Source organism: Pseudonaja textilis, chromosome 1, assembly GCF_049901715.1.
Source record: "Pseudonaja textilis isolate UNSWEBS1 chromosome 1, rPseTex1.2, whole genome shotgun sequence".
NCBI classification, from domain to species: domain Eukaryota; kingdom Metazoa; phylum Chordata; class Lepidosauria; order Squamata; family Elapidae; genus Pseudonaja; species Pseudonaja textilis.
Genome location: NC_141990.1, coordinates 285,376,901 through 285,393,496, shown reverse-complemented (window position 1 = coordinate 285,393,496; position 16,596 = coordinate 285,376,901). Strand labels below are relative to the sequence as shown.

Below are 16,596 nucleotides of genomic sequence, written 5' to 3'. Positions count from 1 at the left end.
TTAAAAAAAAGTATTAATGAATCAATTGAAAAGCTTCTGCTTCAGCCATATTTACTGCTTTCATATTCTGAATCTGTTATTCAGTGGGGCATATACACCCACATTTTCAAAAAGATACCCTGTTTAAATTCTTCTGTTCACTTAGGGATTCACATAGGGAAACATGCAATTTGACCAGAGTGCCTAAACATTTGCATGCAATTCTGTGTCAAATAATAATTATCTTAACACAAGTTGTGAGATATCACCAACAGCCAATTATTCAAAGCTGGTCACCAAATAAAATATAGTTTGCAAATTAAATCCTGTTTTTTTTAAAAAAAAATATTCGGATACGTGATTATGTAAGATTTAGACACAAACACACCAGTGTCAGGGATGAGATTGATGAAGTTAAAGATGTAGTGGCTTGAATTTTGGCTGCTAAAGTATTTTAAAACATTTTTTCAATAGTTCTGAAAAAAGTAGGTCAAAAACATACTTAAGCATAATGAAGTCAGCATATCCGAACGCAGAATGAAGCACAGGAAATAGGAGGGTAAGTAAAAGTTAACATTTACTGATACAGGACTGAATATTATGAAGGACGTACATGGATGGACATGGCAGTGGAGCCAGACTGAAGGCACAGGACCCTTTTCCCAGCATGCCGAGGGAAAGGACTGGACACCACCAAACAAATAACACAATGGAGATAACTGCGGCGTATATATTTGTAACAAAGACCATAATAACATACATTTCTATTGGATCACATCAAGTGATTATATAAATCCATATAGAGACTGTATAAAACTTTTATAAAAAAATATTTAAAAACTGTAAAAATGTGCATTTTAAAAGCATGGCCTCTGGACAGCTGGGCTGTAAACATTATACTGAGGGTGTGCTTGTGGGGGGCGCCTGCGCCACAGTGCCACAGACAGGCCCAGCAATGAGGCAGGACTTGTGTCAAGTGTTTGCCATTCTTGGTTTCTGGTTTAGTTCTGGAGAGAGAGACAAAAGGAGAGAAAGAAAGAGGAGAGAGAGAGAGAGAGAGAGCACATGGCAGGTCCTAAATGGGGAGGATACAAGAACTATTGTCTGCCCAGTTTTGCCTGTTGATGGCTTCCACTTAATCCCTACTAACTCTCAACCATTCGCTGTGAGAAGAGTAGCAGCAAGAACCATGGATGCTACCTTCCCAGTGTCCCAAAATGTTCCAGGCTTGAAATGCAGGCCCTGTAATGGGTTGCTTAAAAGATTTTCCACAAGTTGAAGTACTGCAAGGACAACCAGGAAAGCCCGCACAATGGCCACCACAACCACTCAGTAAGTTGACCTTTTAGTGGCTAAGGAAGCTTCCCACGTCAATGTTCCATTGATCCTTCTTCTCTTCCTTTATCTGGAATGTGCAATCCTTAAGGAAACTCATTAGTCCTGACTGCACTAATCTTGACAGTGCACAGTTTGTCATACAGTAATTAGATGAGAGGACTCTCAGAGACCCTGTTTGTGCAACACCTTGCCCACCGTGTGTTCTTTCATTTCTTCTCAAGCTGTTCCAGCAGGGGATTGGCTTCATTCTCTGGTGTTTTCACACTATCTGTCCGAACAATGCAGGTGGGACGGTGGCGATTCAGCATCAAGATCAGCTGCTGCCTTTCCTGCTTTAGCTCTTCTATCTGTGCCTTCAGCTCGGCATTCATGAGTTCCAGGCGCTCAGATTCCTGTTCAAAATCAGAGAAATGTGGAGGTGAAGTTTTCGATTTCTCAATTACACTGGGGGGAAAAAGCCACTGCCTCATCCAACATCCAAAGCAAAACAGACCAAGCACTTCTTTGCATCGGAAGCATGCATGGAGACTTAAACACGGGCGCTTCCAGGAAAGCAGGATTTTCTTCAGATGTTTTTTCCATCTTTATAACGGTAGAAGGAACAAGTGTGTGTGTGTGTGTGTGTGTGTGTGTGTGTCTCATACTCACCCGCTGCAGAAATTCAGTTCTCTCCTTCTTCTTGTTCCGACATCGAGCAGCTGCTACTTTGTTCTTCTCTCTGCGTCTTTTCCTTCTTTCCTCTTCCTCATCTAGCTAAAAGGGAAAAAACGCAAGTGCAATAAAACAACTGAACAAAGACAAGGAATCACATGATGCTAACTGCATCTCATCCCTCCCAGCGCATGATGCTTTCTTCCACAAAACATTTAATCCTTAAGCTGCCGTAGAGACATGGATTGAAATACTCAAATCTATAGTCTGCTTTTCTGTCGGTGGGCTTTTTAACAAGCCTACGGACGGATTTGTGTGTCCCGATGACACTGATGTGGAATAGATGCTTACAGTTAAAGAGGGAGAGTGGTAATGTATGCCTCTAATTATTCACCGGTCAATTATGCCCTTGCATAAGCACAAGGAGATTCAGGACAGCATGTCATTATGCCCATGGGCCATTTATCACCAGTGAGGCCTGGATGACATTTTATATCACTAGTGAATAAAGCTTCAGCAAAGAAGCCATCTAAATTTATTCTCCTGGGAATCTCATTGTAAAGGATCCTGAAAGATTTGGATTATTTGGGTGACCTTCACCCAATATCTGCAGCAATCCTGCTAAAATGTACCTGGAATGCAATGCTGAAATCAACCCTGTTCAGATGGTATGATCCCATCGTGAACTCAGTGCATAGAGTGTAGTGACCAGCAACTTTACTCCCTAAGGCAGGGCTCCCCAAACTTGGCAACTTTAAGACTTAAGACAGAATTCTGGGAGTTGAAGTCCACAAGTCTTAAAGTTGCCAAATTTGGAGACCTCTGCCCTAAGGCATAATATGAAAACTTTGCTTTCGCTGTATCCTATATTTACACTTTATAGGACTAGATTGTTGCCATTTGCCCTTCCTTCAAACTTGCATTACGATATATTCCAACATTTATCACTGAATATTCACTTCCTTCTACAATAACCTTACCCCTCTGATCTACTACAATTGACCTCTCTGCCCAAATCAATCAGACTTGTTTATGTAGAAGCAAGTCATACTATGGTTATTTCTAAATAAATACTTTAGAAGTGTGGAGAAGATCATAGCTTTCTCAGATGTCAACATTATTTTAAAACCACATGTTCTCTTTTTACAGACAAGCACACATGTAAGCTTTTCTGAGGTTAATGAAGTAAATTATTTCTACAAATATAAAAAAGGTATAACTATATAAATATAATCAATTTTTCAGTTCTAGAAAGGAGGATCTATTTTACTTTTTTTCATTATAATCCTTGGTTGTGTGAGAAAAAAAAACATACCCTCTAGGCCGCTTTGTATAAGCTTTATACCAACTAATCAAGGAATCAGTTCTTTAATATAATTAGTACTTATATGTAGGTTTGTTCATTCATTCAATTTATATGACTGCCCACTTGATGTGTAATTCTGAGTAGCCAGCATCCAGTTAAAAGCAACAATTAACAATTAAAACCAATCTAAAAGCCCATCATATCCAAGGCACACTCTCTCGCATGTATAGACATACGTACACATACATCCTGAAAAGAGGTTCCCCTAATGTTTTAGTCTAGTGTCCATGGAAAACCAAGTCTTCAGTGCCTTGTGAAAGCCCAGAAGAATGATGGCCTTATGGATCTAAAGGATGACACTGTTCCACAGAACCACTGTTCCTGTTATTTTGGATAATTATTTTGAAATTATAAACTGGATAACACTAAAGACAAACACTATCTTTATTTTTGAATTTTCTATCTTGCCTAATTTAGAAATCTAAAAAAAAAAATCCTAATAAAAACCAGAAATCCGTGTGAGCTCCTTACCTTTAAAGAATAGGCCACTTATAGCAGTGGTACATTTCTTCAGGCTTGCATGGAAGACTGGAAATAATTGGGCTGCTTTAAAGAACAGGAAAAAAGGTACAGAGCTCACCCAAATCACCTCTCCAAATAATTTTGAAAGCATGCATGCGCACAAGCAGAGAAAGCCTGTCGGTTTACAAACAAAAGGAATGAATCTTTACTTTTTTTGAACACTGGCTGACAGATTCGGCTGGCACTTTGACCCAATTTTACTTTAGAACCTACCTCACTTTTCATTGGCTGAGGCCTCTTGCCCAGTTTCACCTCCAGGAAATGTAGTGGTGAGATCATGGCCCCAATGCTGCGAATGTCAGCATACTTCAGTTCCTCTGCTGTCAAGGTAGTACCAGGTAACCCTGCCAAAGGGCCAAGGCCAGGCAGAGCGCCAGCTGTCAAGGATGGGTCTGGAATCTGCCCTGGCATCATAGCAAGATACACAATTCCACACCCTAGACAAAAGAAGGAGAAGCTAACCATCATTTGCCATAGGAAGCTAAGCAGGGAAAATCCACAAAGAGTGTTTCGAAGAAGCATTATAATTGGCTATTTTCTGTGAAACTTCCCCCGCCTTTCTCTCTCTCTCTCTCTCTCTCTTTGTCTCTCTGTCTCTGTCTCTCTCTCTCTCTCTCTGTCTCCCTCCTCATACACGGCTATGCAAATTGATAAACATAAATTAAGTTTAAAGCAGACTTTCCTGCCATGTAGTTAAAAGTTTTCTGTCTAGGACATTGCACAAAAATCTTTGGATAAAGATACCTTTATGAATATGAACTATTATTAAGAAATCGTAACCAATCTGCTTTCAAGCAGTTAAACAAAGAAAATAAAATGCAAGAGTAAAAGGCTGTTGGAGGGAAAATATTAAGCAAAGCTAGATAACTGAACATTGTACCTTTTTATGTATCTATAAGCATGTGCTAAGTTGAAAGGAGGTTGGTCACAAGGAAAAAAAAGAGGAATTAATAATTGCTATGCTGAGAGGAACCAAACTAACTTTGTGGATTAATGCTTTAACAAACAAGAAGCAATGATTAGCTAATTCAGCAAGGAGCCTGTTCAATGTATTTAGAAACTCAAGGAGGAAGGCAGAATTACAAAAGGAAGTTAACAAATTGCACAGATTATTTAGGACTAGGAATTTAGTCTCTCCAGGTGAAAGCTCAAAAAGCATTGATCAACTTTACTACTGCATACTAAAATGTTCCTTTGGAAAGTACTACTATTTAAAATCCTTTCCCATATCTGGTTCAGGTTGTGCTAGCTGCAGCCAGTAGTTTAAAGTCAGGGGAAAAGAACCTTCATAAAGGACCACCTTGATTTTATCTATTGAAAAAAATCATATTGTTCAGCACATTGGTTTTGAGAAGAGTAAGCGATAAGAGTGTAGAATTATACAGAGATTGATCAGTCTGTTTGAGTAAAAAAAAGGAAAAAGAATTCATCACCCCCTAGAACAGTGGCCCCAACCTTTTTTGTGCCACAGCCTGGTACCGGCATCACAAAATGATCTGTGGCCCGGCACCGGCATCAGAACGCATGACAAGGCGAGCCGAGCGACTGGCCAGCCAGCCATCCCCCGCTTCTCCCCGCCACCTTCAACTCCTCCTTTGTACCTTTGTCGATGGGCTTCGGGACAGCTTCAGGACGGCTGCTCGTCTCGCCTTGCCTTGGGTGCTGAAAGAATCCTCGCGCCTTAGTTTTGTTCGAAGCCGCCCCCCCCTTCGATGAAACTTAAGGAGCGAGGATTCCTTCAGGACCCAAACGCCGCTTTCCAAACGGAAAAGCTCACCGGAAGCACTTTCTCATCAAAACAAAATGGCGGCACCCAGCAAACCGGTGGCCCGGTAGAAAATGTTCCACGGACCGGTACCGGTCCGGGACCTGGTGGTTGGGGACCCCTGCCCTAGAAGACAGGGAAAGTTAAAGAAAGAAAAAAGCAAACCAGAGTCCTATACTATCAGTAGTCCTGGATTGGACAGCATGAGGGAGCTGTCTTCCCCTCTGCTTCTGGCCAAGTTGGGAATGAAGGACCACCAAAGGTGCACCTCTCTCTCCTCTGTGAGAACCTGTGGGGAGGGAAAGGTCTCGCGAATTCTCGAGGGAGGGAAAGCTACAGAGCTTGTTTCTGCCCATCCTGCCAAACTTATAAGCCCTCCTGCCAGAAGTATCACTCAGCTGCTGCTCTTAAAATGCAAGATGTGAAGGAGATGTATGGGGCACTGGCACTGCTTTGTATTTCTGTGTATGTGCAAGGAGCAAGGTAAATATATGCAGGTTTTGTTGTTTTTCACAGATTTAGTAACCCTTAGAATCAATTGATGACAGGTAGTTAGTTATAAATGTTCATTTGACCGAAAGGTAATCAGTCATGTTAAATAAACTAAATAAATAAAATTAAAATAATGGACCACTGCTAGACATAAAGCTTTGCTTTTTCAGAATTCATGTGATTAAAATTGACACTGATGCTATAAGCTTGAATGACAGTTGAGAAAGGGGGGGCTATGTATTGTCACATTAATAATACCCTTGAATATTTATCTAAGGAAAAGAACATTTGGCTTTTGCAAGGTCAAGAACACATTGGCTTCATACATCCTCTAGACCATTATTTAGTAAATAAACTGCAACTAACTTGGATTACAAATCTTAACAGCTGCATTTAGACAGAAAGAATTATGGGTAGTATTAAGTACGATTTCAAATGTACGTTGTACCTAAAATAAATATGCACAATATTCCTTGATAATACACAACTGTCTTATATTATGTCAGAGACAACTTAATATTAGGTATTTTCATTTAGTATGCATTTTTATTCAAGTGCAATACAAGAACTATTTCCCCCACCTTCCACAATTCTAGGGGAGTTGATTAAGATATTAAATGATTCAACCAAGATCATCCAGTGAATTTCCACAGCTGAAAGTAAGGTTGTAGAATGGGACAAAACTCACTAAACAAATGTCTCATTTAACAACATAAATTTTGGGCTCAGTTGTGGTCGTAAGTCAAGGACCACCTGTATGAACGTTTGATGAAGGTACATTTCAATGCAAAAGTGTGTAACTGTATTTTATCATGATCAACTCTCCTTCTCCAACCCCAGTGGTGCTATTTGTCCGGTTCGACCCAGTTCTGGCATACCGGTAGTGCTGAAGATCATCTGAGACCAATCCGGTTCTGCTGTTGGGCCCACCCACTTGTCTGGGCTTCCATACGGACCTTTATTCTCTGCGTTTGAAGCGCAGCTGCTTTGCGCGGCACAGCAGAGTGCCGCGCATCAGCTGTTGAAACTACAGGGAAGAGTGCAGGATTGCAGGAGGTGAGTAGGAAAGCCTCTGTGCATGCACAAAGTGTGCATCTGGTGCGTGCGCAAAGGTGCACGTGCGCGCAAAAGCGCACCCACCAAGTCACAGCCACCAAACCGGTGGTAAACCACTTTGAAACCCACCACTGCCTAAACCCCTTCACCTTCGAGCAGAGACAGACTATATAGGGCTCCTCCAGAGCAGCTCCTAACCTCATTCAGCATTCTCAATCACAAGAGGCCATTGCAACTGTAATTTATAACAACTGGAGGAACTAACGGAAGTCAGAATGCCTTATTTTAAACCAATCAGTTACTACCATTAATCTAAATCTTATCTTTTCCAATTCAATGCCTTCTAGATATGTTAAATGCACCTCCTATCATTGCTGGTCTAAGGTCACATGGCCCTGGGTGTAAATCAAGTTACAGTTCAACACAGATGGAGCATGTCAGGTCACAAGAGGTAGGCGAAAGCTTCAGCTTTTCAAATGCAGTTACTTAAGACTCAGGTTTGCCCTCCCCAGAGATCATCTTCTATATCATTTTATATGTTCCTTGCTTTTTATTGAGGCTCCCAAAGTGAAGCGATTAAACCGGCCAAACCAGAAATAATTTGCCTAGGTAGAAAATGACTCCTATTGCCCAAATGACATAAAGGAGCTGGCATACATTTGAAGCACAAGAATAACTACACGTTCTTCTACTCTTGATTTTCTTTTGTAAACAAGCTTTTAAAATATTTTCCAGAGTTCTGGAGACTAAGAAATGTGGCATAAAAAAACTTTAGAAAAGTGGTTTAGTATGGTCATCTACCTTGTATTTTCTCTTCCTAAGTCACTTCCTATTAGCTTTGTCATGATTTGGCTGTGGATTCAATTCTAATAACAGAATAACAGAGTTGGAAAGGACCTTGGAGGTCTTCTAGTTCAGGAGTCTCCAACCTTGGCAACTTTAAGACTTGTGGACTTCAACTCTCAGAATTCCTCAGCCAGCTTTGCTCAGCTTTGCTGGCCAAGTTGAAGTCCACAAGTCTTAAAGTTGCCAAGGTTGGAGACCCCTGTTCTAGTCCATGCCCCTGCTCAAGTGAGAGACTCTACTAGTCTGTACCATTTCAGACAACTGTTTGTCCAGGCTCTCTTTGAAAGCCTCCGGTATTGGAGTATCCAAATGTCTGAAGGCAAGCAGTTCTATTGATTAATTGTTCTCTCAGGAAATTTCTCCTTAGTTCTAGATTGGTTCTCTTCATGATTAGTTTCCATTCATTGCTTCTTGTTCTACCTTCAGAATCAGATGCTTTGAAGAATAATGTTTTAATCTACATTCATTATGTCTAGTTTGGCCCATATTGGTTTCAATGAAAAAGCATTTGAAAGCAACTTTTTTTCTAATTTGTGTTACTTTTTTAAACACAGTTATGCAAATATTCAAAACTGACTGGAAGTAGAGTGTGGAATTTATTCCAAAATTTAAGGAAAACTCCTATGGGGTAGAATTTTTTTCTCTTTTAATATCATATATGTGCATTAAACAAGTGATTTTTCCTTATATGTTTTTTTTTTGATATTCAAATCCCAAAGCTGGCATTGTTATTAGGACAGAGCTTAAGATTCCAGATTTTAAGTTTCATTAAATTAACCTAGGCCTAGTTCAATCTGCTGCATCCTGATTGTGCTTGATTGGCGATGAAGAGAGATGTAGTTCAGCCTACCTAAATTGGGGAAGTGTGACCCAATTAAATTATTTTTATGCGAGAGCCGTAAGAACATATTCCTGTCTCTACAGAGGCCTTTATAAAACCAGACGTAGTGGTTTGCTTTTTTTGCAGCTTAGCATGTTGTATAAAACATGTTCCAAAACTGGATATTCATATATATATATATATATATTCTTAAGTTTTCGCGGGTACTTACATGTATGGTATTCATCTTTGTTCGGGTATTTTCCCAAGTCATTATAGTTGTGCTTTTAAAGTTGTAGCAACGTTTCGGCAGAATCTTATCGGCCATCATCAGGCTTCTGGTTGTGTTCGTCTGTGACTCAAACTTTTACAGTGTAAAAGTCAGACTTTTACAGGTGTAAATGTCTGACTCACAGACGAACACAATACAGAAGCCTGATGATGGTAGATGAGATTCTGCCGAAACGTTGCTACAACTTTAGAAGCACAACTATGACTTGGGAAAATACCCGAACAAAGATGAATACCATACATACATAAATGGGTAGGGCCTCAGGTTCCACTACTATTTTTTGCAATCTTCTTGCTGATGCAAAAGCTACTATAGTATTTAGTGCTGGAACATACTGTAGCTAGAAACAGAGGCATTTTCCAAAGACTCAGTTCAAGAAAGCAGTTCAATGCCTTTGAAGCCCTTCTTCTCCAAGTCTTCCATCCCCTTGTTTATTGACTTGACCAGTAATAGCAGCAATGAAAGAATATGGACCATAATCCTCTCAAGGTACCCCATCAGAAGCACTTGGCTAGAGTCCCCATAATCTATGGTCAGTTCTACCATAGGTCTAGGTGGTTGAGGGTGACAGAAGCTATAGTCCAACACAAACTGAGGTATTGAAAATGCTTCTTCAAAGCCTCTTATTCTACTAAAGGTTAAAATGAATTGTACTATAGATCTATTAGGCAGATCACCATATTTTAACCCCAGTTATAATGCTGCCCAATCTTTTACTTCTGCCACAAAAGAATCTCTTTGGTATTGATCTATGTTTCTAGAACAGTAACTATAAAAATAAAGATCGTATTTCAGTGAGAATTTGGGACAGGGATGCAATATTCCCATGGATTTTACTCCATAATGGTCAGAAGTTACAGAGCAAACGGCCGCATTTGTCTCTTCAATCCTCCAGGACAAGCCATATAATCTCAAGACAGCTAGCTATCTGACGCTCCTTGCAAGGAAGATGGATTTTGACGGCAAGTCCTACATCCTGCTGACCCACCCACACAAATGGGCATTTTAAACTGTTAGGAACTGCACAAAGAATTTGACATCCTAACAACTGGTCCCCTGAACGCCCCCACAAGTTTGCTGATTCCCAGTGGAGAACTCTGGCAAGAGCCTGCAGATTACTTCCATGCAAGCTTCAAGAAATAAGCTGAAAAATTCCTAGCCTGACTCAGTGAAGTATTTGTCTCTGTTCAGCTCTCTAAGCCCCAACACATGCGCGTGCGCACGCACACACACACACACACATATGCACATACAGCGAATGAGTTTGGCAGTCCTTGCGTTCCAGGGCTGGTAATACAAGCCATGGAGCAAGCTGCCAAGACAAGCAACAGAACGAGCCAGGCCCCATTTCATTGGCCACCATCAGTTGCATATGGCCCTGGAACCAGCCAAGTGAGTGTTCTCACCCACCTTGAGGGCATAGGAGACCCTGTGTTTTCAAGTACACCTCCGCAGAGCCTTCATTAAAAGAAAAAAGAAACATAATGTGGCTCTTGCTTGATGTTTTTTCCCCTCTCAATTTCATCTGCAATCTACTCCCAAATAATTAAGGGCAGGGACTGGGAAAAGAAAGAAAAAGGGCCTTCTAGAGGGAAATGCAGAAAACCAGCTTTAGCTCCATTTCATGCTTGATTAACTAAAGTGAACTTAGGATTCTTTCTTGCTTAGTTTCTTTTAAAGGTTTCAGAGAGGAAGAAAGAAGGAAGACCTTTTGTGAAATGGCAGGCATGAAGCACCTACCTTGTGGAACAAGACAGATCAGGTGGGATGTGTGAGGTTTGATCAAGCTTTAGTCAAAAAAAAATTGATCACATATTGTGCAAACCAAAGAAGTGAACAGACTGGCAAAAAGCAGCATTATGCCATTACTTTCTTTGCCAGTCTAAACAGAAAGAAAGCTCTCCATCCTAGTGAGTAACAAGATACTTTTCATTTGTGGGATCTGGAGCTTACAGTGCTGTATACTAGCAAAACTGTTCTGTGTAAAAAACAACAACACAGAACAACAATAACAAAAAAAAGTCATCAGTGTTCCCAAAAGTCATAACATTTTTCATGAAAGCATTCAGTTTCTAACAATAGGCAAAAGATATGCAAATAAAGTAATACACTGAAAATATGGTCCCAGGAAAGAATGCTATCTTCAGGCCTTCATGCTCTTGTTTTCAATCAGTAAAATAAAACTTGCATGCCCTCCTTGCCAGAAAAGGTGTGGCTAACTAACAGATATGCCCAAATCAAAGCCAAGGAACTTGCAAGCTTCAAACCACTTTTCCTAGCTCCTCCAGGCAAGGCGTAGCCCAGTTTAAGTAACACTTCTACATCCACAACTGTCACCCCATTCTAGTACAAAATTAAATCCTGAAGCATAAAACTCATTCATAAAAGCCCTAGACACATGGATGGATGGGGAAGCATATCCTCTGGATTAGTAGAAGAAAACCTATGGTTGAAGCAGACAACACTGGAACATTATTAACAAGAAAATCACAAGGAAGGGGTGGGGGTAGTTAGCATGAAGGCATAATGCTTACAAGCAATTCTCTATAACACACAAGTAAACTGCAACTCTTGTTATTTGCTATCTATTGGGAGCACTCTGCAGCTCTTATTCTCTTTGGGGACAGAAAAGCCTTGCTGTCATTCTCCTGCCTGGAAAAGCCAGCCCACCACTCTGCAAAGTCCATCTTTATCATGAATTACTTCCCTAATATTAAATGTAAGACACGGCCTTCCTGTCCTGTTTTCCTTGACTCTAGAGAAATTGAGGGTGGATGGAAGAGGAGCCAAATTTTTTTGGGGGGGGGGACGGGGGACGCTAAAGAATGAAAAGATTAGCTAAATGATAGGACATGCAGGAAGAGAGAGAAAGAAGAGCAAACAGTGAAACAAAATGTCCAATGATGTACACAAAAACAATCTTCCAGTGGGGTGAAGAAAAAAAATGACGCTTTTTTGGAATTATCAATGAAAAGTGAAATGAAAATGTACTAAATAAATGAAATGGTTGTAAAATAAAATACAAAATTAAACTGGAATAAAATGCTTTCCTCTGAATATTACATCTCTGCCTTGTTAGTAATTTACAGCATTCCTAAACATGATAGGTGGATAATGTACCCGCATTAAAGGGTCACCTCTGACCTGAGGTATGTTGTACAGTCACCCACTTCCTCCTCCTTACAGTTTAATCTAAGTGCCAATATCAGTGCTTCCTTGCTAATGTGAAGAATCCTGCCTTGATGTAATTTGCTAGATTAGGAAAGGAAATTTAATTCAATCATTTTCCAGCCCAGATTCCGAGCTATTTGGAAAGTTAGAGTACCGAACTGTGCCTAAAGAAACCAGGGAGAAAGCTTTCAGATTATCCCGACACCTTACAATTAAATTTACGTTCCGTGTCGATTAATCCAAAATAGATAAATAGCAACGGAGCTTTCTCTTCCATTAGTAAGTATCAAAACATTTTACACTTTCCCTCTCACCATAAAAACGTACTGGAATTTTGCACTGGGGGAAAAAAAAAGCCACTACGGTATTTAGACACTCTGCGTGTCAGCAAGGCAGTTAAAGAGTCCAAAGCAGCAACTAATGGGGGGCGGGGGCAGCTTCGACCCTGGGAATGCGCCAATGGCCCGGGGACGAGCAGCCCCACAGCGGCTGAGGCTCCACGGACGACGCTCCTGGGAAAAGCACAGGCCCAGAGCAGAGGCGCCGAAAGTCAGCTCCGACGATAGCAGCCTCGGCAGGCGGACCAGGAAGAAACCACGCGCGGAGCTCCCGCAGCACCAACCCGCCCTTCCGCCGCGCGCAATCCATTTCTGTACCCACCGGAGGGACGGAGAAGGTGCCCCCGGGGCCCGGCTGCAGCGGGAGGCGAGTCGCACGCTCAGGTCCTCCAGCGCCGCCGCCGCCGCCGCCGCCCAGCTCCGGGAGCGACTCTCGCCTTCTCTCCCCAGGCCCGTCGTGCCGAGCTCAGCCTGGTCCCGGGACCGATCCCTGCGGCCGCGGGCACGCCTGGGTAGCAGCAGCCCCGCCTTCGCCGCAAGCCGCTTCGCCCCTCTCGCAGGCTGTGTCGGACGGCTGGGTGGGTTGCATCAGCCCCTGTTATATAGCAGCCCCTGCGCTGCGGGGAGGGGTCGGGAATGCGGAACCGGCCGGGCTGCCAGTTCCAGACGTCAAGGTGGGAGGAGAAGAGGGGACCGCAGGGGAGGAGATCGCAGCCGGCCTGGGGGAGGCGGGACTTTTCGCGGGCGGAGCGGGGTGGCTCTCCCGCCCGTTCCCGCCAGGCACCCCTCTCGCCCACTTTCAGCTCTCCCCTCCCCAAAAGACTCCAGTCCAGTCGGAAGGGAAGCAGGAGCCCGAGCAAGTGCTGAATGCCAGCTTTAACGGCGCTGCGAGGGGAAGGCTTCCAGGTCAAAGGGCGTCACTTCCAAGCGGGCTATAACCTCGCTCAACACCTTCTCTTTCGGAAGAGAAGCTGCGAACTGGGCTGGGCGGTTTTTCCGGATGATAAAAATAGTTGCTTTTGGCCATTCAGCCAGCGACGCGGAGCATCGGGTTCAGGGCCACTTTGGATTCGGAACTTCACTTGATTCGAAAGCTCAGGAAAAAGGTGTAGGGCAACTGACCATGATAATAGGGGGTTTTGGGGGTGGGGAGGTGAGAAAGTACCCTAACTTAGTCCTAACCAATTGAGATCTGATTGCATTTCCTGTGCTCCTAAAAAAAAATACTGGCTACTCAAATCAATGTTCATCCTGCATTTGCTGTATTCTTTATCTCCTGGAGGCGCATTTTTCTCTCCTTCCTTTCCTAAATATCATGTAACAGTGTGGGGAAGGGCAAGTGATCCCACAGAAAATAAAATGCATTGGATAATTTTAAGAAATTAAGATAGACAATGCTTTCTATGCAATTTGTGTTCTTGGATCAATAAAGCACTCCCCCTACCCCAACATTTCATTACCTTAAGTGAAACTGGGAATTGGGTATATTGCATGTATATCCACAAATCTCATCAAATTAAGTTGGTACCAAAGGCAAGCAACTTACTCTGCCTGGTACAAAAGAAATTAAATAGAGAAATATTCATTCCCAGTGATTTGGACTTCACATAAAAAATCTCAAGACTATAGGCAGGCTCCTCAGTCTGCTTAAAAAAAGATAGAGCTAACAGGTGATTAAGGCTGCATATTTCTACTTTTCATTTCTTAATGAAGGAAAAGGTCTTTTGAAATTTCAACAACCTAATCTTATTACTGTAGTGTATTCTGTAAAAATGCTTTAAAATACTTTTTGGGCTAGATTTTAATAGCTGGCACAATAAAAGCATGGGGAAATTCATTTTATTTTCATATGGCATTTTCTGTTAGAGGGTACCAGTAGTTTGCTGCTTCAGATGGCTATTATCTACACACCAAAGGTTTGATACTGTCAAATATACAAGCTATCTCTAGCACAGTCTCACTTGCTAAAACGAACTCCTTTTCTTCTACCTTCCCACCTAATGAGAACATATCCATGCCTAAGATGGCAATGCAAGGAGGCACTAAGAAAATAGATCCTCCTCCACTTCTGCAGCATGCAAGTTACTCATGCTCTTCAGAGCACAATTAACTTGCATATTCCAGAGAAAAGGACTGGAATCAAGTATGAATTTCCTATTTGGTTGTTCGATCATGTATCAATGCAGTCATCTTAGGTGGGGGCATGGGAGACCACAAATAGGTCTAAGTTTTGTGGGATTGCCTTCATGAACAGATGTAGCTACATGCACCTAAATTTCCTCCAGATGTTTCAGACGGTATTCCCATAATCTTTTTTTCCATTGGTTATGGTAGTTGGTCTTAATCAGAGCTGGATTTCAAAACACTGAACAATCATGGATTATCCAAGATGCATTTTTCCCTGCATTTCACTTTCCTTTTCTTAATCCTTTACTGTACCTTTTCATGCATTGATTTATAGGTTTAAGTAAGCAAAAAAAAAACAGATAAAATGTACACTGGGAAAAAGTCAGACTTAAAAAAAACAAAATTAAATACATGAAAAAATATATAGTAGATCTCATATTGTGTTTTTGTAAGATTGATCTTATTGCTGGACCCACTTTCAAAATAAATTAGGAGATATTACACTCATTTGTATACTGTGTACAATATTGTATCCATATTGACATAAATATTCTGCCTTCCTAGGGCATGTGATCTGAAATTGTTTGTACAAGAGAAACAAGATGGAAATGGTTCACAATACTCTTTTTCCAGTTGTTTTTATTTCCCCATGTAATTTACAATGCTGGGGATTCCTGGTCTTCTAAGAATCAACGTCTTGCTGCTGTTGCTACCTGGACAATCTTGAAAAGCTAAGCTGCTACCACCTGGCCCTAGAAATGTAAGAAGGTTGCAGAATGAGGGATATGACCTAAGAATCTATGGGAGGGATACCAAACGGGCACACAAGCTTCAGTGCAAAAACATCATATATATTTTAATTAAGCATGTGATTAAGTTATACAGAGCTGCTTTGTGGACACCAAAGGAATAGCATCTCAGTTCAATACTACCTGAATCCTACCTGAATCTTCCCACTATCAGCTTTTCAAAATTACAATACAAGCACTCTAGCTTAGTTAGATTTCCAGGAGAATGATAGCTAGGAGTTCCAATAGATGCATGGGAATATTCCATAAAATATTCCCAAATGATTGTTGTTTTATTGTTTCTCTGCTGTGATTACTATTATTAACTATACTTTTATTTTCTTTGGACAACAAAAGAAATAGTAAGGATTGGAAGAAATTGTAATATACTGAATATATACTAAATATAGGTACTTTATAGAACTTCAGTGGAAATAAGTTATTATTGAAGAAACATTTTTGAGGATACTGTAAGTAATTAAGACCTCTAGCCTATATTAGTATATACACACTATTTATTGCAGAGAAATGTTTAAGCTTATGACTAAACCATGTGATTAGATAAACAAGTACTTCCTTAAGCTTTGTCCTTCTCACTTGGTTTCTCTCAAATAATAATTATATTTCTGATCAGGCCATAGCTTTCAGCTGGTAGAACACTGTAGCCATTCTTCTACTGTTTGCCTATTCTACTGCAGTTATCAACGTGTGTTTCTACAAATTGTAATTGTAATTGTGGATAGAGATTTCTAAGTGGCCATTGGTGTTTAAAAAGGAATCCAATCTGGAATCCAAGCATGTTTATGACAAATTTAGGCAATGTCAGCTGCTTATCAGGGGAGATTTCCATTGCTAGTGGAAAAAGGTTGACAAGAAGTCAAATGTGAATTAGCAATAGCATCACATGTGATTAGCTCTGCTTCATTCACAAATGGCTCATATGTATCTAAAAAAATGTTGGGATATGACACTCTTTATTTCTTATACAGTATGTTTATGTTTATATGAGACAATAATGCCACCCAAAATCCCCAGTCATAAGGAA

General features: G+C 41.1%; 1 protein-coding gene across 2 annotated transcripts; it reads right to left on the bottom strand.

The window, feature by feature from the left end:
• Window positions 1–539: 539 nt before the first annotated feature.
• JDP2 (Jun dimerization protein 2) lies at window positions 540–13,531 on the bottom strand. 2 transcript variants are annotated; one of them, XM_026711953.2, is made up of 4 exons: window positions 12,959–13,531; window positions 4,070–4,293; window positions 1,966–2,070; window positions 540–1,709 (listed from the first exon to the last, which is right to left on the bottom strand). In XM_026711953.2, exons 2-4 carry the CDS (start codon window positions 4,268–4,270, stop codon window positions 1,524–1,526), a joined length of 492 nt encoding a protein of 163 aa, XP_026567738.1. In that variant the 5' UTR covers window positions 4,271–4,293; window positions 12,959–13,531; the 3' UTR covers window positions 540–1,523. The 2 variants fall into 2 exon arrangements, with proteins under 2 accessions (XP_026567738.1, XP_026567730.1); XM_026711945.2 differs by lacking the exon at window positions 12,959–13,531 and having other exon boundaries at window positions 4,070–4,496.
• Window positions 13,532–16,596: the final 3,065 nt, after the last annotated feature.

Coding starts and splice junctions, on each gene's coding strand:
- JDP2 (XM_026711945.2), bottom strand. CDS start 4,378: ATGCTTCTTCGAAACACTCTTTGTGGATTTTCCCTGCTTAGCTTCCTA. Junction 2,071..4,069: donor CTCAGCCAATGAAAAGTGAG/GTAGGTTCTAAA, acceptor TTTCCCTTTTAG/CTAGATGAGGAAGAGGAAAG. Junction 1,710..1,965: donor GAACTGAATTTCTGCAGCGG/GTGAGTATGAGA, acceptor GATTTTGAACAG/GAATCTGAGCGCCTGGAACT.